Genomic DNA, 26355 nt, shown 5'->3' with positions numbered 1-26355 from the left:
TCTCTGTCCAGCCTGATAATCCCAGGCAAACATATATAATCAAAATTTGCTTTAGCTTGTAAATTCTTCCTTATGCTGCACAAACACCAGATTTCCCTATTTGCCTTCCTCCTGAATCTTTGCAAGCCCTTTCAATTAGCCTGGGTAGGAACAATGACTACAGCAGAGGTGAGTCCGTGGAAGATGACTGAATCTTAAGCAATTCAGTCTGATCATCTTCACTGAAGACCAGTCCCTATTTGCTGAAGTCAATCTTCATAAACTTGGTCCCAGCTTCCAATATGTCAGTTGTGGCACTCATGGCAGGAATGGATTCTTCAGCATTCCTTCTACTCACTTTTTGTTTACCCAAAATTGATACTATGTGGTTACCATGTGACCCATTTTTGGTCCTGCATCCAGTAAACTGTGAAATGAATACAGATGTGTACTTCCAAGTCTGTCCCCAAACTTGCTTCTGGATGTCCAGAAAATACAAAGGTGAGCTGTTCCATGGTGTTGAAACTCCTACTGCTTGCTTGAGCTGCCAGGATTATGTGCACCATATGCATACCTGCCTAGTTCCCTGCTACCAACACCATCTGCCTGTGAGACTTCCGCACACCATCCCACTTCAGCAGTGAAAGGAGCTTCTGCAGATTCCTCTCCTCATCTCATGGACAGGCCTGACAATGATTCCTCCCCTCCTGTCACCTGCTTATGGTGGGAGGGCAGGGAAAATTACACAGGCTCCAGCCCCTGCTGTTCTCTTGACTGGGCTGCCTTTAACCCACGTGCTGATCCACTCTCTGGCCCCTGCTTAGGGTCATTTGCCAGGGGTACAGCCTGCTTCCCTTCAGCTATTAGGTGATGGTTCATTCCAACTCCTATTAAACACTTTTAAACTGTATCAATACCTTGTACACAGTTGCCTGTCAGAAGATCCCAAAGATGTGCTTGATCTTGAAGAGCCCTTGTACTAGTGAAGATTAGTGCTTCTCTCTTGTCTTTATTCAAATATCCCCCCTCGTAACAATCTCTGCCTGGGGACAAGGTACCTCCCAGAAGACAGGTTCTTGGAAAGATTATATTTAAAACTGGATATTTACCAGCCATACTGAAGTGGAATATCCAGATGAGTTGTCTAATTTGAAAAGCAAGTTCAGCTGTGGAAAACACTGAATTTCCTTTGGGAAATACATGAGACTATTTTACAATCATCCCCTATGACGCTTTGCACATACTCATGCCAGCTAGCAACTCTGTAAAAGCAAAGGCTCTAAAACTGAACACAGTATTCCGTAGTATGGAATGCTTAGATCCTTTCCCTAACATTCTTGTGTTCCATCTTCATGTGTGAGCTGTGGCTCTGGGAGGTTTCAAACCACAATAGGACTGTTCTCAGCTTTAATTTAAGAGAACAAAAATAGACAAAGAAAACAGACAGAAGCTCTTTCCATTTAGAAAGAAATCTTTCTGCAGACACTCTTGTTTAGTTAACAGTGAAAACAGTTAAATATTCAAATTCTGATCCTATTTAAAGCAATCACTGGAACCCTGTTGTGAGGACTTTAAGGTTTGGTTAAGAGATGTCCCGTAATTTAGTATTTCCTATTTTAAGAGGATACACTGGCTGGATGTCACACTTGAGTAACCTTAACTACTTGAAACAAAGTTTAAAATATACAAAAAAAGTGTTTAACTGAACTTGTGTTATTTAGTGTGTGTGCAGGCAAACCATTTTGGACATGATTCTTCTTTCATTTACACAAATGTCACATTGTTGGCTTCACTGGAGTTGCTCCTGATTTGCCTCCCTGTTGAAAGAAAATCAAACCCTTTAATTACTGGTACTCTTTTAAAAAAATAACGCAAAATATGAGACAATAATTATGAAAGTTATTTTTCAAACAGCAAAATTGTTTATACAGAAATACTCTGCAGAGGGAAAGAGACTTGTTTTCATGAGATTTGTTTTGTTAACGTAGTATGACAGTGGCGGTGCATTCCTAAAATTTTTTCATCTATGAACATTTTTGCCCTTTTACCCTATATATTAAATCTTTCTCATCCTTATTATTGCTAGAATGCTTACATTGTGTATCTAATTTGTGTAGGTTGTATAAACTATAGAATTTGGATAATTATGTTAATAGGAATTTAATGAGGGTATGCAAGGAATTATAAAATAATCTGACCAATTTGATATTAATTAACCCTTTGTTCACCAGAAAATCATCAATTCATTTTAATAATTTTAAGAATAATAATTTAATATTTTTAGTTAATTAGAAGGAGAATCTTTCTGATCACTGATCTACTGTGTAATATTTTTTCAGATAGTATTTAGCTCATAGCAAGGATGTAATACGTATAATGAAAATCTTTGGGCTGTCCTATTATCTGTAAGTGGCACAGTAGAGTAGATTTCCTTAGAACTTCATAAAAAAGTATTTTTCTGTCAGAAAACACATGTATGTAAAACAAAACATTTTGGTGGTAAATTTCTCAATACATACTACCTCTACCATAGTATGCAAAATCTGTTTGTGTGAATAAATGAATGTACATAAAAGATCTTAATTGCACAAAACTATGCATGATTTTTATTAGCATTGTTACCCATATTCTAAGGTACTCTTGCTACTTAGCTACCAGGAAATTTTGCTTTAAGGACTGCTTGTTTGGGATTAGAATGCAGAATTTGTCATAAAATTTCACAGTTGAGTAATTATTTTGAATTTTACCTTCAAGACCCCAGTTCAGAAGATAGGCACATGCCAAACTTCAAGCACAGGTACCATGCTGAATGGAGGCCCAAGTAACCACAGGTTTATAAATCAGCCATTTTTGAGTTTGGATATACATCATGAAAATGCATATAATGTCTTTATGTTCAATGTCTGGATATGCCCAGTGCGTAAGCAAAATTAGAGACCGAAAAAAATCGTGAGGTCATCTAGGTCTGTCTCTCCGATAGCAGGTTTATTTCCTATCGTATATCATCCAGGTCTTTATAGATAGATTCCCAAGATTATTGTGCAGGATGGGAATGCAGAATAACTGTATAATGGTTATATCTGTACTGAAGTGTATAACTCATCTAATGAATAATTAAAAAAGCAGGTCTGTGAATCTAATTAATGGGATGCCACATTCTAGATTTCTAATACTGATTTTATAGAAAAGGGATCATCATGCTTTGGAGGTGATGGGAGGCAGTAGCCAGTTAAGCTATATTTTGTTGGACTCCCCAGATTAGGAAAAGATGCATCACGGTCTGACCTATGCACTGGATTGTGTTTCACAGTCCTGTAGTAATACAACTGTGAGTGCAGAGCTGCCGACCTCACTTCCTATAGAAAGCAGGATTGTCTACACCTTGTGCACGTAGCCCTTAGTGTCAATCAAAAATAAAGTGCCATGAAATATAGAACTCACAGCAGTAAATTAGCATTTCAGAAATTAAGCCATCTGTTTGAACTCAATTAAAAAAAATCCATCAAGGTTTTCTCCTAATAGAGTATTCCAATGCTGATTCTGGAAACAATGCAAGGAATTTATCATCCAATTAGAGCTGAAAAGGACATGGATTTTAATGCTCATTAAATAAACTTAGCAACTCTACATACCCAATAGGGTATTTTGCAATAAATAACTTCCTAATTTTCTGTCTAGCCTACAGTGCTGATGTATTTTCCACTCTAGGAATGATTTCTAGAGGCAGGTTGCTATATCTACTTGAATATTTCTCCTTGAGCTCTGTATCTTTATTGCCATAGTGCTAAGGGGCTAGATTGGGTTTGTTCAGAGCAATAAAGATCTCCTACTGTGAGCATCTGTGCCACTAATAACGTTGCTCTGACAACTATCATGTGCTATATCTGTCCAGCATTTTTGACTTGGCCCTTTTGACACAGCTGTTTCTTATAGAATATCTAAGTGGCTGCATTCAGGAAAAACACATTGACACTGGGCTGTATTGTGCCTGCTGAGATCTGCATATGGAGGGGGCTCGCTGCGTATGTCAAGATCCACACAGGAGAAGTGGATGGGTTGGAGCTAGACAGGTGTGTGGGAGAGGACACACATCATCCCATGGAACTTGAGAAAAGTTGCTGTAGTCCCAAGCTGTATTAACTTCTTTTTGAGGGATGCTGAAGCCAGATGTGGTGATGTGATGAGGAGGGAGGAACTCTCATTTCCCTATTAGAAAGTCCCCTTCTCTGGAACTATCTGGACCACTGTCTTTAAGAAGTTGAAACACATGATGCCACTGTCAGCTGTAGTGGACCACAAAGCATACATTTAAATGGATATTTCTGATATTTTTGTAACATATCCTCAAAATGGAGAGTAAGCAGCTATAATTACTAAGCTGAGACAGTTCTGCTAATTCTTGGGTACATTTGGTATATAATTGTCTCCAGTTCTGGAACTGTAAGTAACTGTATTTAACCAGACTTATTGGCTTGCAACAGAGCCCTGCTGTAGTAGCTCACTACCTTACACTAATTTAAAACAATCCCAATATTAAAGAAAAGGTCCCTTTCGATAAAAACAAAAAATATCCTACCCCATAATAAAAATTTGAAGTGAGTTCACATACAGGTACATTGAGTGTCTCTCCGATTAAGTGAGCTGTAGCTCACGAAAGCTTATGCTCAAATAAATTTGTTAGTCTCTAAGGTGCCACAAGTCCTCCTTTTCTTTTTGCGGATACAGACTAACATGGCTGCTACTCTGAAATCAGACATTTATCTGAATTATTGTTATTTCTAGGGAGGAGACATGGGTTACCAGAGCAGAAGTTGAACTCTCCTCCACCTCTGTGTACTGTAACTTCATATATATTATACCTGTCTATATATTTAAACCTTTCTGTTGAGATTTTTGGAAAGTCAGTAGCTCTTTTGTCCTTTAGTTCTGTTTGGAAATCCTGGTTTTGGCAGGTGAATTTTTGATGATTCACAGATTTGGCACTGTACTTTTACCCTTAATAGAGGAAGAAAACACTTTGTGCACATAGAATATGAAATTTTGCTCTTTGGGAATTAACAAGGGCTCCAAGGAGAGGCTACTAAGCATTACTGGGTTTTAATTTACACATGACCTGATGGGGAAGCTCAGATTCTACAGTGGCAGAGTACATATTGTAGTGTCATGGCAACACCACTGTGGTTAAGTATGCATCACAAGTTTTGTTTAAAGGTTGATTCATAGATATTTAGGTCAGAAAGGACCATTATGATCATCTAGTCTGACCTCCTGTACAACACAGGCCACAGAATTTCACCCACCACCCACTTGATCTTTCTAAGTCCTCTAAAATCAGCATGCATTGTTGGATTCTGTTGAAATTCGCTGTGCCTCAGGAGGGTGCAGGGCAGGGTTGTTATCCACATTTGGGGTCCTTTGAGCTAGGGGTTGTAGAGATATAAGTGCTGAAAAAAATAGCCATTTCCAAAAATTTTGTAGGTTTTTTTGCACAGAGCCAGAGATAGAACTGTCACTGTGATGCAGGACACAGTGGTCTCTGGTGGTCAGTTTTTACCCAAGGTAGTGCATGGCACCCACTAAGTGTTTTGGGGACCCGAATTGTGAATGGTATTTAAAAACAGGTTCACATCTTCATTTGTGTGTGCGGTCTGGAAAGACTACAATGTGCATACGACAATAAAGAAAAAAAAGTGTCCTTTAGTGTTATATGGAATACTGTAGGTAAGAGAGAATGGGTCATAAAAGGAGATGAAGAGCTTGTACATTTCAGCACCTGTGAGGTTGACAGAGTAATAGTATGTTTAACGGGGCTTACTGGGGCATTGCTGAAAAAGGGCAGAGATAAGGTTGCAAGAGCAACCTTAACTATGCATTTCCTGGTTTTCAGAAGTTGAGTTTTGCTCAACTCAACATTCTTCAAGGGGATAACATACCACCAAGCAATCTTAACTCTTTGTTAATGTAGTTGTGTTCTTGATTTTGTTTTTGCCATTGAATACTTTAACATCCTAGCTAGATATATGGTTAAACATGTTCTCCAAAATGATCAAATTTCAGAAGTGTGGAAATTCTCACATTATTATGATTAATAGTATTAGTATTTGTATTATATTAGCATTGAGAGGCCCCATCGTGCATAGGCACTTTTCATAGTACAAGATGGTCCTTACCTCAAAGAACTTACATTCTAAATAGATGAGGGAGAGAGGGGCAATATTTTGGAGATGGTGAACTAAGGCAGGTAGAGATGAAGTACTTTCCAGTCTTAATGCAATACAGGAAATCTGTGGCAGAGTCAGGTATTGAACCTATATCTCTTGATTCCCAGTCTAGTGCTTCAGCAGAAGGTCAACTTTCCTCTTGCATTTTTCAAAAAGAGCAAATTTTAAAAAGAAAACATTGGTCATAGATGACAGCACCCTGTGACCATATTCATTTTAAAAAGTGTGATAGGAAGGCTCTGCAAAGTTAATATTCATTAGCTAGTATTTAGTGATAGGTAACAATTAGGAACAAACTTTGAAAGTAGTGTATGTGGCTTTAATATTCTACACAACATTTTAAAATGTACCCCTTATGGTTATTAATATTTATTACTTACATAGTACTACAAATGTATACGACACCGTATAATAGATCAATTTTGTCAAATTAAGACAGCACTGGCAGGGGCAAGTCATAACTTTTTAAAGGTGTGTGGCAAGTGTCTAGCACCTTGTGGGCTGACCCCCATTTGTCCAGGGACCACAGTTTGGGAACTGCTGTCTTAATAAATCTTCAGACACCAAGTATCAAAATCAAATAGTCACACTTAACCCGTAAGTTCATAATTTTAACTTGCAGTGTTGATTTATTTGCTGAGTACTACACTGAAAAGACCTGCAGGTTACACACTGCCAAGTGAGACATTAATTTATGTGTATTACATGGAAAACTGTATTTCACAGAATTCCTAAGAGGACTACCAGATTGCCATATTCCTGACTGCCCACTGCTCCACTGCCCCCCATGAGTGAAAATGAGTGTGGGACAGAATTTAGGCAAAACAGTTCAGTCTAGTTCAGATTAAATCAACTGGATGATCTTGAGAGGGGGCAAAGCAAAGGGAGGGAAAGAAAAACATATCGCTTCTAGAATTACAGTTTGCAGTTCATAAGAAAACAAATATTTATGCCCTAGGTTCCTCTTGACAACTTCACTAGTGTCTCTCTGTTGGCAAAAATATTCTTTGCACTGTAGATCATCTTAAAGATATATTTATTTATTCATTTATTAACAAGATTGTGGAGGGTATTTTTATCCAGCTCTGCCTTGGGGGATTGCCTCGGCAACTCTATGCTGCACAATTTACAGCAAACAGAAGCAATTTTTTTCTAGCGTTTTGGAGTTGTGTTTAGATGTTATTGATCAACATCTAAAGTACTGAAATCATTTTAACTTCACTTGATAAACTGTACGTTTCTTTTCCTTCCAGCACAACTGTGGAAGCGTGAATTGTTGGAATTGCTTCATCGTATTGCCAGTAGTGAGCTAGTTCAAAAGTAAACTGTAAATAGGAAGCCCAAAATTTAGCTAAAAATTCCTTCTGTAATTAATAAATCTCATTCGTGGCCAGCTTGGTTTTTTTTTCCGGTCTTGCTTAGGTTCTTATACACTAGTGCTTGTTACTGTGTTTTAACCAATGACTGTGTCATGTTCCCTATGTTATTATGCATTCCTATAAAATTAATGCAGTATGTTGTGAGATTCTGACTGCTTGTTATTGGAGTTCAAAGCAACTATATCCACACACACACACACCCGCCCCAAAGCATGACAAACCAATCAAAATAATATACAAGTAGCTCATCATCACCAAAACCTCTAGTGTCTAAATGTTGGAAATCTCATAAGGTCAAGCTTTCTGATAGAACTTCCTCAGATTTTCTGGACCAAAAATGCTACATGAACACCTTTTTCCCAGGGAAATTCAGTAGTTTGTTGTGATTCCACCCAAAATTATCAAATGGCAAGACTGGTCTGTGTCTGCTTATGCACACACATCGCTGCATAAACCTATTGACTGGTCTATACATAGATCAGAGTACTCTCTCGACTTCCCCCTTCTCCAGGCGTATGTAAAATTGCAGGTTTTTCCTCTCTTATCTTTTCTTCTTTTCTTTCTTATCTATCTTTCTATCTTTTCTTATCTTATCTTCCTCTCTTATCTTTTCCTCTCTTATCTCCTGCATTTTAATAAAATGCTCTCGGGTGAGGGTGGGGAGGATTGGTTGCTCCTTTTATCATTATTGTTGCTATGAGAAAGCTGCAGCAAAGATGATAGGTTTCAGAGTAGCAGCCGTGTTAGTCTGTATTCGCAAAAAGAAAAGGAGGACTTGTGGCACCTTAGAGACTAACCAATTTATTAGAGCATAAGCTTTCGTGAGCTACAGCTCACTTCCTCAGATGCATATCGTGGAAACTGCAGCAGGCTTTATATTCTCTGTGTATATATAAAGCCTGCTGCAGTTTCCACGATATGCATCTGAGGAAGTGAGCTGTAGCTCACGAAAGCTTATGCTCTAATAAATTGGTTAGTCTCTAAGGTGCCACAAGTCCTCCTTTTCTTTTAGCAAAGATGATGGGACTCTAACTTTGTTTTAAAGATACTCAGGTTTATGGACAGCCTCTTTTCTTTTTGAATGATTGGGGAGTTCCTCAGCTGTGGGCCTACTGATGAGAAAGCAGTGTCTCCTTCTTCTGCTGGCATCACCCCAATCATTGAGAGTTCCATTGCCCATGAGGGTTTCAGCAGCCTTGGGAAATCTTGGTACTGCAGTGGGAGTCGGTCTTTAAATAGCTCATTCTTAATCCACTGACATGCATGAAGGCCACAACGAGAACTTTAAACTTGATCTGATACTTGACTGGAAAATTCAAGAGTTCTGATCAACCCATGTGTAAGCGGGGGAATAGTCCCGCTCTTGTGGGGAACTTTCCTGGCTTCTGCACTACCCTGGTGAAATGGGCTAGCGAAAGGATCTGAGACCTCGCTCCCACTTCCTTTACTCAGTGGCCTCCCTGCCCTTGAGGACTCCCCTTCCACTCTCCTGTCTGGGAGAATCCTCGTAACCCCAACAAGGCTGGGCCCAGGATTCCTAGGGGCTCGACCCCCAACCCTGCTGCGCTCACCTAGGACAGGGGCTAGGGTGTCCCGACTCCTGGGTACTCTCTCTGCACTGGGCACTTCTCTGACCCACTGACCATTACATACAAGTTAAAGCAAATGCAAGTTATTTAATCAACAATTAATTTTAAAAAGAATAAGGAAAAATGGGAAAGGTTAAAGGAAACACATCACCCCGCTCTGTGGCAGGGAACATCACAAACAGTGTCTCTGGAATGTCCGGGCAGTTCACAGTTTGTTCCCTGTAAGTCCCAGGCCGCCTTCTCAGGCCCTGGCTGTGCTGCAGGGATGCTGTGGGTTGGACACTTGCTCTGGTGGTGGCCCACACGCTCCCAGGAGCTAAGTGGTAGGACCCTTCTTCCCAGTGTAGCCCTGCCCTATCGGGGTTAAGATCCAAGCCTGGCCTGCAGAGCCTCTTGGCTGAGGTGTCTCCCTGTGCTGGGCCCGCTGCCCAGGGTCCCTCTCAGTCTCCCCAGCTGCACACGACACCCGGCTGCGCATTGCTCCAGCTCCACTCTGTCTCAGCACTGCTGCTGCTGCTCTGCCTCCAGCTCCCTGGGCTGCTTCTTTGGCCCCTCTGGCTCTGCTTGCTGCAGCTCTGCTCCCAGGACAGGTCTGTTCTGCAGGCTGCTTCTGTGACTCTGCTCCCAGCACTGACCTGCTTCCTGGGCTGCTTTTCTGACCCCTCTGGCTCTGGTTGCTGCAGCTCTGCTCCCAGAGCAAGTCTGCTCTCTCTGGGCTGTGCCTCTGGCTTTGGGCTGCAGGTCTGCTCCGAGGACAGGGTCTGCTCTCTCTGGATTTGGCCCAGCTCTGCTCCCCAGCTTAGCTTGGGCTGCACTCTCTCCTTAGCTCGGCCCCACTCTGTCTGACCCAGGCAAATCCAGCTCACACGGAGGACGGGACCTCCCTAGCCTCCTGACTCCCTGATTAGCCTGCCCACCCTATTGTTCAGGCTGACCTGGAGCATTGGCCTCTCCCCATTGTTCCTGGGGACTGTCAGTCTCAGGGTCCTGATTTCCCATAGACCCTTCCCCTTTTAGTACTGGGAGCTAGCCAACCAAAACACTCCCACTGACTGTTAGTAAGGGGGCAACAGTTCTCTTACATGTTTGTCAGGGAGGGACACTGCACCACCAGGAGGCTTTTTTCCCTTTAATGTATGTGTGAAAATTGGGGGCGAGAAATGTAAACAAAACAAGATTGGTGTCTGTATGTTAATGAGAGAATGGGGAACAGAGATAAGATCAGGAAGAGACATCACACACAATTTCAGTTTGATGTGTTATTTAACCCCTCTGAAATTTCACCTGCAAACATGTTTAATTTAGTATTGAGTCAAAGTAAGGGCCTCTGTTGGTTTTATCCAAATGGTTTCCTCAACGCTAACTATAGATATTGCCTTTCAACAAGCACTGTTTCTTGTTAGTGTTTACCACAAGGTATTTAATCTTTTTACAACAATAGAAAAATGGGTGATTTCATACTGGTCAGATTTCATCATTTTATGAGTTTTGATCAGGTGACTCCTAGAGATCCAAATATGCAAAAATTAGAATTTCAAAGCTACCTTTCACTCTTCAACATAACTCATTTTCAATGAATCAGGCACATCTTTTCACTGTGGGGGGGGGACTTAAAAAGGGTGATTTTTTTCCCTTGCAGAATGGACCGATTTGCAGATTCACAATGAAAAATCTAAAAAATTCAAGTAGTTTATTTCAATCCTGCTTTTGACTGTTTTATAGACCTCTGCTGCCTTTATATGCTGACATAGGATATTGTAGCATAATAGACACATATGTCTATCGCCTGTGTACATGAATCTGCTTCTTTAAGAACAATATTCACTGCCCTCCACTTACTGTTATTCCTCTTTTATGATCTTGTCATTATTTGTGGCTTTATCTGCCTTATTTAGATTGCAAGGATCAGTAACTTGTCTTGAGTCTCTCAGTGACACAGAATAAGCAATCCTTTCTGGTTTTAGATAAATTGTACTAGATTGTAAAAACTGCAATTTTTTTAAGTTCATGGGACTTACATTCATATATTAAGAATGAACCTAAATGCATAACTATCAATTATCACCAAATTAGTGTTCTCTTAGAGACCAGCCAGTTTTGATTGCATTCATACGCATACCCATTCTGTTCAGCCTTGCACATATGTTCTGCTCGACTAAGCAGACTATGTCATATCTCCTTAACACACTCCTGATAAATTAAGTGTGTGGTGGTGTTTTCCGCCAGAGAATAACAGTAAACTGTTTTTCTTCTTCCCAATAAAAAGCGGAAAAGCTCATTCCCACATTCAGAAATACAGTGTTGATGTGGAGCAAGTGCACATTTAGTCCATGCTCTTAATGAGACAGAATATTGGTTCTGAAAGATCCTGCACAATAACAGTTTGTCACTACAGTTAGTGACACTACACTCATTTGCTTGAAGTGTAGGCTTTCTAATTAATACACGGACTACTCTTGTTAGATAAGCTAAATAAATTGTACTTAAACTGTAATCCATTAGATATTAAAACGATCACATTGCAGAAATTAGAACACAGCTTGATTTCTATAAACAAAAATCAAGTAATCTGAAGATATTTGTATGAAATTCTAAAGTGCTAAGAAAATGAGATACAATGATTGCATGCTGTACAGTACTGAAAATATTTGGGGTGGAAATCAAGAGTTTATAATTAAACACTTTGTGAGACCTGGAAAACTTATTTAGTGATTTAAAAAAAAATTATAACCATAATATTAAATACTCATAATGTATGTTCCTATTCAGCAGCATTTCATTACTACGAATAAAAGCTATCTAAAATGTTCATCATGATTTCCATTTGGATTGAAAGAATGATTACTGAGAGGTTGTTTTAAATTTGTTGTACCAAAGCAATTCATCCATAGCTATTAGGGAAAAATATCGAGACCTACCCAAATTACAAATGTCCTTTTGGGATTTTCAAGCTGTCAATATGATCTACAGCACTTCATAGTTGTAACTTGTTCATTCATAACTTGCCAATATGTAATACAGTATGCTATGACTTAATATAAATGTCTGTGGCAGATATCTTTCACCAACTAAATATAATATATATGTTTAGTTTTGAATGATTTTCTGCTCTTTTCCAAATTGGATATTTTTCTGAAGGTTGACGTGAAAAAGAAATTGACTGAGTGAGAGCTCACACTGGCTGGAGAGCCATTGTATTATGCTAAGAAGTTGTCCCCTGTGGAAGTGGTAATTGAGACAGAAAGTAGACTACTTGGTGTTCCCATTTTCATGCCAAATTCCAGAACTCTTCTCCAGGTCACAGCTACAGTTTCCTTAATGAAGCTGGTGTCCAAAAAGTTTGGAGTGTGCTTGCAAGTTCCCCTCCTCACATGGAAACGGAAGGCTGTCCTTATTTTTATTTAAAATGCTGTAATATGTAGATTTAGAAGTACACAGCTAAGGACTTTGAAAAACACTTTTGGATCAGACGCATATAAACAAAAATTTTATACAGTACATATTCTGGAACTAGACATTAAGGAGCAGGTCCTTTGACGTCAATGAAGTAAATGGAGTTGTGACAGTTTACACCAGCTGAAGATGTGCCCCAGTATGTGCATTTTATTTTCAGCTGTTAGGGTGACCCAGTTGTTTGCTTATGCTTCTCTTTGCTCCTGTCATTTACAACTTGGTGTGTCATCCTAATTTATGAGACTAAAGGATAGATTAAACTGCACAAATGATGTGTTCTGCCTAACTGTTCTTTTTGGGAGGAGGGGGGTGGAATTTTGTAAAAAAAAATTGTTTATTTTGTTTGTATTTATTTGCTACCTCCAGAAGTTATTAATTTGTGACATTGTTTGACAAAACATGACAAGTATGTTATGCTGTGAGAGGCTCTTCATCCATTAATGAAAGATTGCAGAATACAGGCTAAAGTCTTCCTGAATATCACAAAAAGAAAAGGAGTACTTGTGGCACCTTAGAGACTAACCAATGTATTTCAGCATAAGCTTTCGTGAGCTACAGCTCACTTCCGATGAAGTGAGCTGTAGCTCACGAAAGCTTATGCTCAAATACATTGGTTAGTCTCTAAGGTGCCACAAGTACTCCTTTTCTTTTTGCGAATACAGACTAACACGGCTGTTACTCTGAAACCTGAATATCACAGTTACTTTAATATTATAGCTGAGCCTGAGTAATGGAGATTGGATTCAAATTTGCATTTCCACAGGGTTCAGGCTTGTTGTTTGAATTTGGCCAGCTGTATATATTGGCCAGAGTCATGACGTTTGGGTTTGGAGCCAGGCTTCCCCAAAGTTTAAGCTGTTTGAGCCCATTTCTATTTAATGCGTCTAGGAAGTTGTGCTAATTAGAACACAGATTTGGTCAAATTAAAACTGCAGGAACTTCCCCCCCATCCGCTACATCCTCCCTTATTTTATCTAACACCTTACTTTTAGTCATTCCCTTTCTCATTCCACCTCTCCATCCCATCCTCTTCTTTCACCTCACTTCTCTAACGCTCCTTTTCATGCACCTCTCTTTCTGTAGACCATCCATTGCATGTAGCTTTGATACCATCACAGTCTACTCATGTTTGTGATTAGTGTACAGGCTGATGAGTATAATTCAGGCACAGCTTGGAGTGGAATACTGGTTAGAGGCACTGCAAGAGTCAGGAATAGATCTGGGGTTGAGGAACTGTATATGCAGCGCTCCTATATAGGAAGGCAGATGGGAAGTGGGAGTTTATATTTGAGAGTGAGACTATCATTTGCATATTGGGACATCTGGCAACTCTAGGATGCCGTCCTGCAAATAAATCCACATGCCTGCACCTTTCCTTCTGTGTGCATTCCTGTTGATTTAAGTGAGACTCCATGTAGGAAGAAGGATCAGTTTGTAGAATCCAGCCCCACATTAAAGTAGCATCACTGAAACATGAGGGCAACTTCTAGATCACAGTCTAACTTTAGAAGTAACGTTTTCGAGTCTGTCAAAAATAAATGCCACATTTGAAATGATTCAGTTGTGCACAGTTATCTTTAGCAATAATAATAAAAACAGAGCTGTTGACATTTTTATTGCCTTAGAAAATAGCACACTGCACTATGGCAATGACACCAGTAACAGAAGTTCAAGTGAAAATCCTTGCCATCGCTGTAGGAGGATAAAAATTCATGACAGCACATTATAACATGGTCTTTCACATGATGAAGCAGCTCACCATGCTTAGTTTTCATACTTAGTGATCTCTTCTACAACTAAATCAGCTTCTTTTCTGTTTTATCACTCGGGTTTTATCTAGCTACTCTGTGTTTTCAATTATGAAGCTGAAATATCTGAATAGTTCAGCAACATTTAACCAAGAAGGCTTAAGATAAAATATTTGCATGCAGCATCTCTACATCTTTTCAAAGGATGAAATTATATTTGACAGGAAGGCTTAAAAGAACAACTTAAGATGCCGTAAATGCACTTTAAAAATAAAACACCTCGCTGTGCACCGCTGAAGCTAAGGAACCATTCTGCAATCAGTCCCGGAAGGCCAGTGGATTTGATTGCTCTATAAAAGAGGTGATGTCATCAGTTTTGGCTTGGCCATGCTGATTGCAACATTTGATAAACAATTCTGCTGTCATTTTTAAATATAAAGAACATAATTATACTGCCAATATTTATTAAAGGCAGGAGCAATAGGGGAGAAGCAAAGGAAGGAAAGCAGGAGGAATGCTGACAACAGCATCTCAGTGAATTTTTTAAATGGTTCAATCAGTGCAGAAGTGAACCAGATCATGAATATACTGAAGTGCACATTAGGATATTTTGTTTAAACAAGGCATTTAATTTGAAACTCAGAAGCTATACCATCTCCGAATGTGGGGTCCTTAGCTAAAGAGTGGAAGCTGGACAGAGCTTCCACTGAAGAAACAAAACAAGGGTTCTAGTTTTCACTACCTGTCTCCAAACTGTTAAAAGTCACTGTGATGCATAGGTAAAAGGAAGTGAGTGGGTACCTGGCCAAAGAGCCAACAGGAAGGCTAGAACTTTTTAAAATTGAAACAAGACTCCCCTTTTGTCTGTCTGTGGTTGTTCTCCCAGGGAGAGGGGACAGAGCAGATATGCTGCAAGAACCTATGAGCCAGGTATGAAAAGTCATCTGTATCATACCTAGAAACTACTCATTTAAAACCCTAGATATGCAAATAGATCAGGAAATGTCTAGGAAGACGCAATTAGGTTGATCTCTTTTCTTTCTTTATGGCTTGTGGATTCCTCTGTGCTAACCCCAGGTGCTTTTGTTTTGCTTGTAACCTTTAAGATCAACCTCAAGAAACTATTCTTGATGCTTAATCCTTGTATTTGCTCTTTTTAAATCTAGCAATAACCTGAGTTTCCAGACGTATTTTGTTTCTTTTTGTTTTAATAAAATTTACCTTTTTTAAGAACAGGATTGGATTTTTGTGTCCTAAGAGGTTTGTGCATATGTTATTTAATTAGCTGGTGGCAACAGCTGATTTTCTTTGTTTTTCTTTCTCAGCTCTTCCCCGGAAGGGCAGGGGTGTGTGTGAAAGGGCTCGAGGGTACCCCACAGGAAGGAATTCCCAAGTGCGCCTTCCTGGGTCCTCAAAGGGGTTTCGCACTTGGGTGGTGGCAGCGTCTACCCATCCAAGGTCAGAGAAAAGCTGTAACCTTGGGAGTTTAATACAAGCCTGGAGTGGCCAGTATTAATTTTTAGAATCCTTGCGGGCCCCCACTTTCTGCACTCGAAGTGCCAGAGTGGGGAATCAGCCTTGACATATATATATTTCTGTAAAGGTTTTTAACTTATATCTGCACAAGCTAATTCTGTTTGGAGCTAGAGATTTCTGTATGGAATGAACATGAGTGAACAGACGAAAAATCTGGGGCATCTATCATATAATTGTTAATGTTATATATACGGGGCCAAAATCTACTCTTGGTTACAGCAGTGTAAATATGAAGCAAGTCCATGGAATTCACTGGAAACATTTTGGATTTCCATACTGTATTTCAGAGAAGAGTTTAGTTCATGGTGGTGTTTTTTATGTCACAGACCTCCAGTTATATAAGGTAGTATGGAGGAGGCTTGGAAGAATTGTCACCAGCATAAACAATACCCAATGCTTTGAGCAGCAAAACACATGATTTTTATGTTATTCATTAGTTACTTTGTTAGTCTCCAAAGAGCTAAGAAAAAAAACACACCGCAAGAAAAATCACTAGTAAGGGGGATCATTCCCAACAGACTAAGAGACACCATTAATAACTGTGATAGAACTGCCAGTCAGCTCTTTTGATATAAAGCATCTGTCTCGCAAAGGAAATGAAGGAAGGCTTGTTTCTCCTTTCAAGTCTCTGAATTAGTAGGTAGTGTCATTTATTATACAGTGCTACAAGCCCTGTATTATTGGAGTGGTAGCTGCCAACTGCCTTTAACGTGCTGAAAAGTTTCATCAGCTGTCTTTAATAAAAAAAAAAACAATATATGTGAGGAAAAAACTATAGCGATTATTCCTGGTTCTCTGTCCCCGGCCCATCAGTTACAGCTGGCAGGGTGTGATGACACTGATGTATAATCAATCAATCAATTAGTTTGGAAATTCCTGTGTGTGTTGTAATAAACCACTGATGACTCGATACTGCAGTGATTTGTACTCTATAAATCCAGGAGGTGGGTAGGTATTCGGCACTTGGTCTCTTTTAAGAAACCTGAAGATTTTCTCATGTACAATATTAGAGGAGTTGGCATGATTTTTCAGCTCCCTTCTGAATTACTTCATACTCATTTCACATTGATAAATATATTTATTTACCCTGAACATTAATAAGCTAAACCTATTTGCTTATTTGCTGGAATTTCAGGAGGAAATTAATTTCAAATTCCGTCAGAGAGATCAAACAAAGCAAAATCAGTAATTATACTTTTTTTAGTCTGCTATAGCACAATCATTTTGCCAAATTAAAAGGAAAGTGGCATAAGAAGGATTTTTTTATCTATGTATGGAAATAAAACTTAATCTTAAAGCCCTAGATATCTTGCCACATATATAAATTGAATTACAAATTTGTGGAGGAGAAAGAAAGAGTGGAGAGCAATACTTGAACAAATACAAGAAAAAAAGTCTTCTTCTCAGACACACTGTTGATGGATGCTTTAGAATGTAATACAGTGGGGAGTGTGTTTGGATTGAGAATATAACATACTCCAAAAGAGTTTCTCTGGTATCTTTTCTATCAGGTGGAGCATGTGGAAATCAAGCATGTTTCTGGATTGCTGACCCATATCTGTTGGCTTCTCTGCCTACTTGGTCTGTCTCTAAGCTCACTTTCTGACGTATCAATTTATAAGACACACATTGCTTTGACACTGAAGCTCAGGTAGTGTCTTAAAAACAAAACTTGAGCCATTAAAAAGCGATCTTAGGGCTAGGTCGTGTACTTGGATCCTTGCAGGCAGACCCTTGCACCTGCACAGTGTCCAGATGAAGGTAATAGATTCCACATAGACACGGGATTTGCCCACATGCAACAAGTTACAGTATCAAGGTCCCTTTCATTACAGTACAATTAAATTTTTTTTAAGAAATGTACAGAGAGCTTATGTTTGACAGAATCATCTATTCACAATGTAGCTGTTTCAGCTGTTGTTCTGCTGCATCATTCTTGTCATTATCCAAAATGTACTTACTTATAAAGAGTTTATTACAGTTCCATTAATTTCTGTATAATTGATTTTGTAGACTGGTGGAGCATGGGATAGTAATGAGGAGGTTGATACATATTGTACATAAATGAGATTGCTTCGGAATCTCAAATATTCATTTCCCTTCTCCATACTGAGTATGAATGGAAAGGGAAACTATAATAGTTGGAGATGCTTCACAAATAGCAGAATTTCCTGCTTTGGTTGGCATTTAATATAGACCTGGGCAAGTGATTCGGGAGGAAAAATAACTTGTCATGTTGGAGCAAGAAAAACCAAACCGATAAGTAGTTAGGTTAGCATCATGATATTTACATTGTTTTGCTTAATTTTGAACACACAGAAACTTAATGGCTCTGAAAGATTGACTCATACTTGAATATAAGTGGGATTGTTTTCTTAACAGATGAGAGTAAGCAGGAAGGAGGAGAAGAGGCTAATATAAAGCATAGTACATACAAATATAGAATGCATTTCAGAGAGTGGTCTTCTATTTCAGTTTCCTAGTGCAAGTGTTGTTTTAGATCAAATTTAAAATGCTTTTCCTATCTCCTGGTGGGGAGGAGAAGTTTAAATTTCAGGTGGAAAAATTCAAATTACAGGTACTTTGGTGAACCTGAATAGTTGTGTGTGAGGTATGTAAAACCTAATCACATTGCCATCCCATTATCACAGCATTCTGGGAGAGCTTGCACTCTGGGAGACCAACACTGGTATGTAGCAAGTAGGAGAGAGGCAGCTCTTTCTTCTGTCTCTTCTCTCCATTAGAGAGACAACGTGCATAAGGTAATAGCTTTTATTGAACCAACTTCTGTTGGTGAAATAGACAAGCTTTTGAGCCACACAGAGCTGAAGAAGAGCTTCAAAAGCTTGTCTCTCTCACCAGCAGAAGTTGGTTCAATAAAAGCTATTACTTCATGCACCTTGTCTCTCTAACGGAGAGAAGAGACAGAAGAAAGAGCTGTCTCTCTCCTGCTGAGACCAACACAGCTACAACTACACTCTTACCTCCCTTATTATTTCTGATATCCATCTTATTAGCAAGCATCTAATGTGTATAAATACTGTAGCTAAAAGAGATGGCTGAAACTGAGTTTCCAGTTCACTTTACACATTTTTGAAAGCTGATGGAGAGTGCTGATGAGTGGTGTCCTGACCCACTTGCCCCTCAGGATATATCTACACAGCTGCTGGGAGGGTGCTTCCTAGCAAAGTTAGATGGATACACTAGCTCTGCTCAAGCTGGTGTGCTAAAAATAGCATAAATCCTTTCTGGTTACACACTTGGACAGCTAACCCAAGCCACTGCCTGGGTGCCACCGTGGCCACACTACTATTTTTAGCACACTAGCTCAAGCAGAGCTAGGGCATCTGTCTACCCATGTGTAGATGTAACCGCAGAGACTAAACTTAGCCATCTTTGCTCCAATCTGCATAATTTGGGAAGCAAGTGTTACTGAGGCAGATCCAAAAAGTGGGTGATCTGGACAACTTGTGTTGAACTTTGTCTAGTTTCTGTTTTTACTTTAAAATCAAGAGCTATTATTGTGGTGAATAAAATGATTATGCTTCCACTGGTACTTGCATATTCCCTAAGGTGCCCAGAGATACCTCCAGTGGTCTGAGGGGTAAAGGGTGGGTAGGGTTCCCTGTGGAGGAAACTGGAAGGAGCTGCTCACCTGCCTTGGTTGCTTGACAGGCCCACCTACGCATGAGTGGCTGCTGGTAGTTTTGGGGTGGTTCTCTGTACCTGTGGGGGGAGGATAGGATCCCAGAGACGCCAGACATGTTCCCCCAAGTGCCATGGATACCTCAAGTAGATTTGGGGGTGAAAGGATCAGGTGCTCTGCAAATTAAAAACTTCACTCATTTCAGCACCAGAAATTTTACTTCCTTGCACAATACTCTTTGTTGTAAGCAGTTTTAGGTAATTTTAGTACCTGTTACTGTAAATGACTTTTTATTTCATAATTACATAATGTAAGAGGTTTTTAAATTAAAACAAGAACCTGAACATGATTCAGCAAAATGAGGTATGAAAAATTCCTCTTAGTAAGGTAAAGAGCTTGTTAATTTATTGTTTTATGCATTCTTGACATCTTAGAATCATAGAATATCAGGGTTGGAAGGGACCTCAGGAGGCCATCTAGTTCAACCCCCTGCTCAAAGCAGAACCTATCCCCAACTAAATCATCCCAACCAGGACTTTGTCAAACTGGGCCTTAAAAACCTCTAAGGAAGGAGATTCCATCACCTCTCTAGGTAACCCATTCCAGTGCTTCACCACCCTCCTAGTGAAAAAGTTTTTCCTAATATCTAACCTAAACCTCCCCCCACTGCAATTTGAGACCATTAGTCTTTGTTCTGTCATCTGCTACCACTGAGAACAGTCTAGATCCATCCTCTTTGGAACCCCCTTTCAGGTAGTTGAAAGCAGCTATCAAATCCCCCCTCATTCTTCTCTTCCGCAGACTAAATAATCTTTGTCATTAATACAGCATCGCTGAAGTTTCTGCCAGTGGTAATTTTCAGGTTATCCGACTTCATGAAGAAAGACTTATCAAAGCCTGGCATAACATTGAGTGTATATGAAGAAGAATCTAAAATGGGTATCCTTGAAATTTGTATGTCTGTCTTTGTATGTCTGAAGATACTTTTTCTTTCTTTTAATAAGAATTTAAGAGGGGCAGGCATTCCAATGTGTTAGCTATTCCCACCGATTATAAACTCTTTATTGGCATTGGGTTGAATTAAAATTAAATTCCTCTCTACAATCCACTGTTGGTCTACTTTAATTTTCTCTTGGAAACTACGGTATGCCAATGTTACCACATGTAAAGCTTTTATGGGATCTGTGTTTTCTCATTAAGGAAAGAAGTCTATGCATGTAGACACCAGAGCCTGTCCTGTTTAAAGCACAAAGTACACAGTTAGCAGCTGTTCAAAAACTTTTTCTTGTTATCTCTATTTGTTTAAATTGCTAAATTGCTTCCATAAAATGCCTGCAAACATAAGGGAATAATTTGTTTAAGTGGATCAAGACTGTCTGAAACAAAACCTGAAAATACACTCAATATTTTTTCTTCTCTTCTCTTGTTCCAGTATCCGGCTGCCCTGATGAATCTTGGAGCCATTCTTCATCTCAATGGTAAACTCAGAGATGCTGAAGCAAACTACCTCCGTGCTCTCCAATTTAAGCCAGACGATGTCATCACACAGTCAAATCTTCGCAAACTGTGGAATATCATGGAAAAACAAGGTTTAGAGACGTCTAAAACATGACAGAAAAATATAGGAACTTGTTTTTCTTTAAATTGACTCAAATCCAAAACAAAATTTCCAGGAAGTCATCTGATCAAAGCGCTCATTGGACTTGACTGCAAGGGTCAGGGGTCTTAATTGCTGCTAGGAGAACCGATTCTGGGTTTTGGCATAACTTTTGTTGCTGGAAAAATAAAGGGAGATTCTTTGGATGCTTCACAAAGGACTTAAGTATTACCCCACAAAAAATAAAATAAAAAATACAACCATAGCACTTAACGGAGGTATTTGGCATACTTGACAAGTTATCAGTTAATCCCATATTGCTGTTTTTCATGTGAGTTCTTGAAAATTATACTGTCCTGAAAACACTAAGGGAGAACTGTATAGCATACACCCAGCCACATGGGAGTAAAAAAGATAATACTAGCTTAAAGTATTTGCTGAGACTGTAACTCATTAAAATGTATACTAAATCCAATGTGTTTGCAGTTTGTCTTAATGCTGCTGTATCTCTCTTTAGGACCGCCTGCTTATCAATTTCAGACTGACAGCCATTTTAAAAACAAAACTGTCACTTGCGGTTAGATTACAGTATTCACAGTTGTTTACTGACAAGTGCATGTATTGTTTCCGACTGTTAAGAGTTTTGATGTCGTTTACTTCAGATACTCACTCAGTTGAGTATGATTTGCTTTGCCTGTCCCAGATGGAACAAGCAAGGACCAGCTCAATGTGTGACATTAGACCAGTATAAAAGAATCTGGAAGCTATCACTAATGTCATGAATTGTCCATATTTACACAGAAAACAGATGGTTTGCCCTGATATCAAAAAAGTGCAGTCAGTATCCTTAAAAAGAAGTTCTCTTTGGCCTTATAGAACACTGTGTTTTACTCCTTTCACGTTACTGTCAGATAAGTCCAGTTTTGGACTGGACAGCTAGATGCTGTTCAGCTTGCATTACTTTTGCAAGAATTCAACCAGAATGAGTTTGCAAGTGTTTATACTTAGAAATGGTACAAATGAAGCTTATCAGAATTTTTTTGAAAACAGAGCAGCAACTAGCTAAAGGAACTAACTTTTAGCAGCTCTCAGAGAATCTGCATGACACTGTAGACCAACAGGAGTGTGTAACAATGGTTGCCAATTATTCTGAGTATTTTTGACAATAGTGTTCAATTTTAAAACTATTATCTACTTGGATTCTAACCAAATATTAGGAATCCATTTTGTTTTCTTACATGCACAGTTACAACAAAGCTGTTACATTTCTAGGTTTGTTTTTTTGGGGGGGCTCGTTATTGTTTTATTCTTCATAAAAAAATGTAAAATAATTTATTTTAAGCTTCAGCCTATTGATGCTTTAGTCTGTGTTTTCCCAAACCATTTGCTAACTGTTTTCTTTTGTTGGAAAAAGTACTAGAATTTATAAGAAAATTTACTTTTTCATTTAATAACCTGTTGATATCTGCTTCAATGTTCATTTCACGAGTGGTAAATATAACATTAAGTGATGGCGCACCTTTAACTGAAGCAAGCTTCTTCAGGATCTGTTAAAACCCTTTATAATAAAAAATCTTTTTTTCTTTTTTAACTGTAGAGCACCATTCCATTGCTGTGTACTTCTGGGAGAGTAGTTTGCTGTATGGTATTTATTTATTTATTACTCAACTGCAGCAGCATTTCCTTTCATTAATCCAGTAGTCTGCAACTGTTGCTATCTTCATTTGGCTTTTGCGGCATTTTTATGTGAGTAGCATGTGTACTTAAAGGGAAATATGACAACTGCATTTATTGTACGTTCTCCCCATACACACTACAGTTTTAGATCTGTATTAAAGGATATTGAGAAGTAACTATTTCAAAGTTGGTATAGTCACAATTTGTTATAGTGTTTTGTCTTTTTCTCTCCAGTTAGCAATGCTATGTTTTAATGACTAGGTTCATAATGGGGATACCAAAAGGGCTGCTTTTTTTTTAAGACAGTGTCAAACCTTTTGTCAAATAACGATATGGCTGTGAAAGCAACATCGAGTGCTCAAAAGTTGAATTTCAACTTTTTCATCATCACCCATTGAAGCCAATGGTAAAAATAAAATGGTGTCTGGGATTTATTCTCCACCTTTCACTGCGTTTCTGAAAAATTGTAAAAGTAAATTTAGATATTAGGGTCTGACAAAATTCAGTATATAACTATGGTATCCTGCAGCTTTATTTATTTCAAGTCATCAAACTTCAGTGATCATAACTTTTCACTGTATTCTTTGTCTCTCCCTTTTAACATGTGTTCATTCTTGGTTAGAGGTTATTCATTGCACAACAGAGTGACACTCATAGGTGATATATTTTCATGGTAGCTTTGATAACTGTCTGTTTATAAAAAAAAAAAAAAAAAGAAAGAAAAAAGGACTAATGGAAGTTTAACAAGAATGTCCCTGAACACATTTCAATATAGGACTTAACTTTCTTCTTTTGGAATCATTTAAAAATGTATTTAAAATATGTGTCTCTGCTCAGGGATTTTTGGTGGATTATTGCAGACAGTGCTAAAAAAATAAGAGCACAAGGCAAGTTTACTCAATTAAATTTTTATTTTTTGAAAAACTGTTATTTGTATAAATTATCGAGATTTGTAGGCTTTCCTTTTTGTAGAATTAATTGTTTGTGCCAGCTAAGAGAATTTCAATTTTGTTTTCAATAATAAAGCATTCGATAACAAATACATGTTGTTCAAGCCTCGATCTGTTGCTATAATATAACTTATATTAACTTCATTTTTAATGAATGTAAATTAATAACATATTGACTCTATGCTTTTTGATACAAAATTAGATAGGATTGCAGCAGCATAAAAGTCTATTGGATCTCGGCATTCTAGTACACTGTACTGACTTTTTAAAAGACATTCAAACAGGTCATAAATGGCACAGTTGATGAATGTGTAATTGTTCACATGCAGCCAAATCCTGGTCCCCATCTGAGAATATGGCCTTGTGCCAAGGAGGTAGTCATCGTTGTCCTCCACGTCATGGTTTCACCGATACCACAGCGGCTACTATAGCCTCAGGACTGCAACAGGCCCTAAAGGCACTGCTGCTCCCCTACATGGGAGACTTTGTCAGTGGATATAATCCACCACGTGTGCCAAAAACCGATTCATTCAGGCAGACCCTGCAGAGCTGGGCTCCTTAGTGCAGTGGGCATCAGCTTTCCCACATCCAGGTCCCTTCCCAGGTCTGCAGTATTCAGGTCTTACGAATCAACAGATGGATGAGGGCAGGATTTCCTCCATAGTCTGAAAAGTGTTCAATAATATGGCCCCATTATACTGGATGACGGGTCAGTGGTTGTCAGCGGTTCATTTTACCATCATGCCTCACTTTTATCTGAGCAAATGAGCTCAAGCCCCACCTTCAGGCGAGTTAGAGACAATGGTCACTTTGCCTATATAGGGTTCAGTGAAGTGGCAAAGCTTATTTCTCTGCACATAGGTTGTCCAGATGAATCAAACTGGAGACTAACCTCAGAGTCATGAAGCAGAATCTCTGTGGCCCTTAGCCTGTACATACCCTCCTCCTGAGCTCCTGAATTCCCAGCTTGTTCCCTCATCATTCCCCCTTGAGGCCCCATCAGCTTGACGCCCCACACATTGAGCCCCCAAATCTGCACCTACTCTCCCTGCTTGCAAGCTTTTGAGGCAGCAGGCTACTAGTCATTGCCTCCTCCTCGCTCTCCTCTCACAATTGCTGGACAAAATGATCACAGGATGAAGGTAGAGAGAGCATCTTCTGGCCCTCAAAACAAGAACCACAGCCATGCCTGGCAACTGGGAAGAGACACTACAGAGCAACCTCTGCTCAGTCACTGCAGCCTTTGTGATATGCATGACAGAGAATTTAACCAGGAACTAGTATACAGGCAATCCAAAGAGAATCCCATGCAGCAATTTAAATGTGTTCCCTCTTTTCACTTACAACTTTGAAAATTAGATAAGACTGAGACCTTACTCAGACACTGTCCAGGCCCCGCCAACTGGCTCCTTCCACAGCTTGAGAAAGCCTGCCTTAGTTCACACTGATGATGAATGTTTAATCACTCTGAGATGTGGTAATATAATGATAAAAAGCTGTGTCATAAGGAATCAAACATGTGCTGTACCTGGTGTATATCTGGACAGCATGCTGATTGCTGTAGTCACATGAGAATGGGTAAGGAATTGCAGAGTCACTTTCTCCCAACACAGTGAAAGAACTTTATTATAATTCTCAGACAAAAACAAAAAATACCCTAGCCTCAGAGTACGTATCTGTAAATTAAGGGAAAATCATTACAGAGATGTTGTAATTATCCAAAACCCAAGCATTACAGACCCAGGAAATTCAGACTTAATATTACAATGAAAAAAAATTGAAACATCTTTACATGGATGGAAATGCACAGTGAAAGCACAAAAAACAACCTTAACTGTGCCCTGGGATGATGTCATGCAAAGGCTAAAAGCTTATGATTAAGGCAATTTAGTGTTTGTGGTCCCAAGTCAGATGAAACTGAGCTTTAAAGATGCATGGGATTTTTTTTTTCAATATTTTCCTCTTCTGGTGCATCAACTCATTGGTTTATTACTGTAGTTCTTGAGTTCAGGGTTACAGACATGTTTAAGAGTAAAAGTTTAATGAAGCATTTTTGGGGATTGAAATATCCATGTAAACAGAAGATGGACCTTCCAGAATACTATAAGAAAAATGTTAGATAGCATATAGGGCCTGCCGGTTCAGGATTATTTATATTTTGAGAGTTTTACTTTAAATATATTTCCATTTGCAGCCTTTAAAAACACCTTAAAAGTAAATACATTTTAAATGTTACATATTTTAAATAATGGATTTAGTAAGCATTTTCATGGAAGGCTTGTTAGTTTTTCATTTAACTCTGTGTGTGGGCGTGCTTGTGCACACGCTCATAGCTATGTTGAAGGGCTTCATGTGGAAAGGTTCCCCTTTTGCCTCTAAAGTCTTGTTAAAAGCTCCATGTAAAGAGTTTAATGCTGGAAGCCATTTGCAATGCACAACAATGAATACCTGGGGTCCTAGAGAACCTAGGAACAATTTAGTATTTTCTTGAGTGCCATCTACTGGCACACTATCTATTAACTAACTTTCTACATACAGAGAGAGACATCTCTTTCGTAGAGCGCTCTTGGAACCTTTTAG

General features: G+C 39.0%; 1 protein-coding gene across 2 annotated transcripts in view; it reads left to right on the top strand.

The window, feature by feature from the left end:
* TMTC2 (transmembrane O-mannosyltransferase targeting cadherins 2) overlaps positions 1-23817 on the top strand; it is a 378380-nt gene extending 354563 nt beyond the window's left edge. Inside the window, exon 12 of one of the 2 annotated variants that reach the window (XM_084639748.1) lies at positions 20984-23817. In XM_084639748.1, the coding sequence (XP_084495874.1) occupies positions 20984-21163 (180 nt within the window). In that variant the 3' untranslated portion in view covers positions 21164-23817. Of the gene's footprint in view, positions 1-7453; positions 7597-20983 lie in introns of those variants that run through there. The other variant, XM_084639749.1, reaches the window with a different exon arrangement.
* The last annotated feature ends 2538 nt before the right edge of the window (positions 23818-26355 follow it).

The sequence above is a fragment of the Lepidochelys olivacea genome (assembly GCF_965140295.1).
Source record: "Lepidochelys olivacea isolate rLepOli2 genome assembly, chromosome: 1".
NCBI lineage: Eukaryota > Metazoa > Chordata > Testudines > Cheloniidae > Lepidochelys > Lepidochelys olivacea.
Note: the sequence above shows the minus strand (reverse complement) of the source record. Positions and strands in the feature narration are given on the sequence as shown.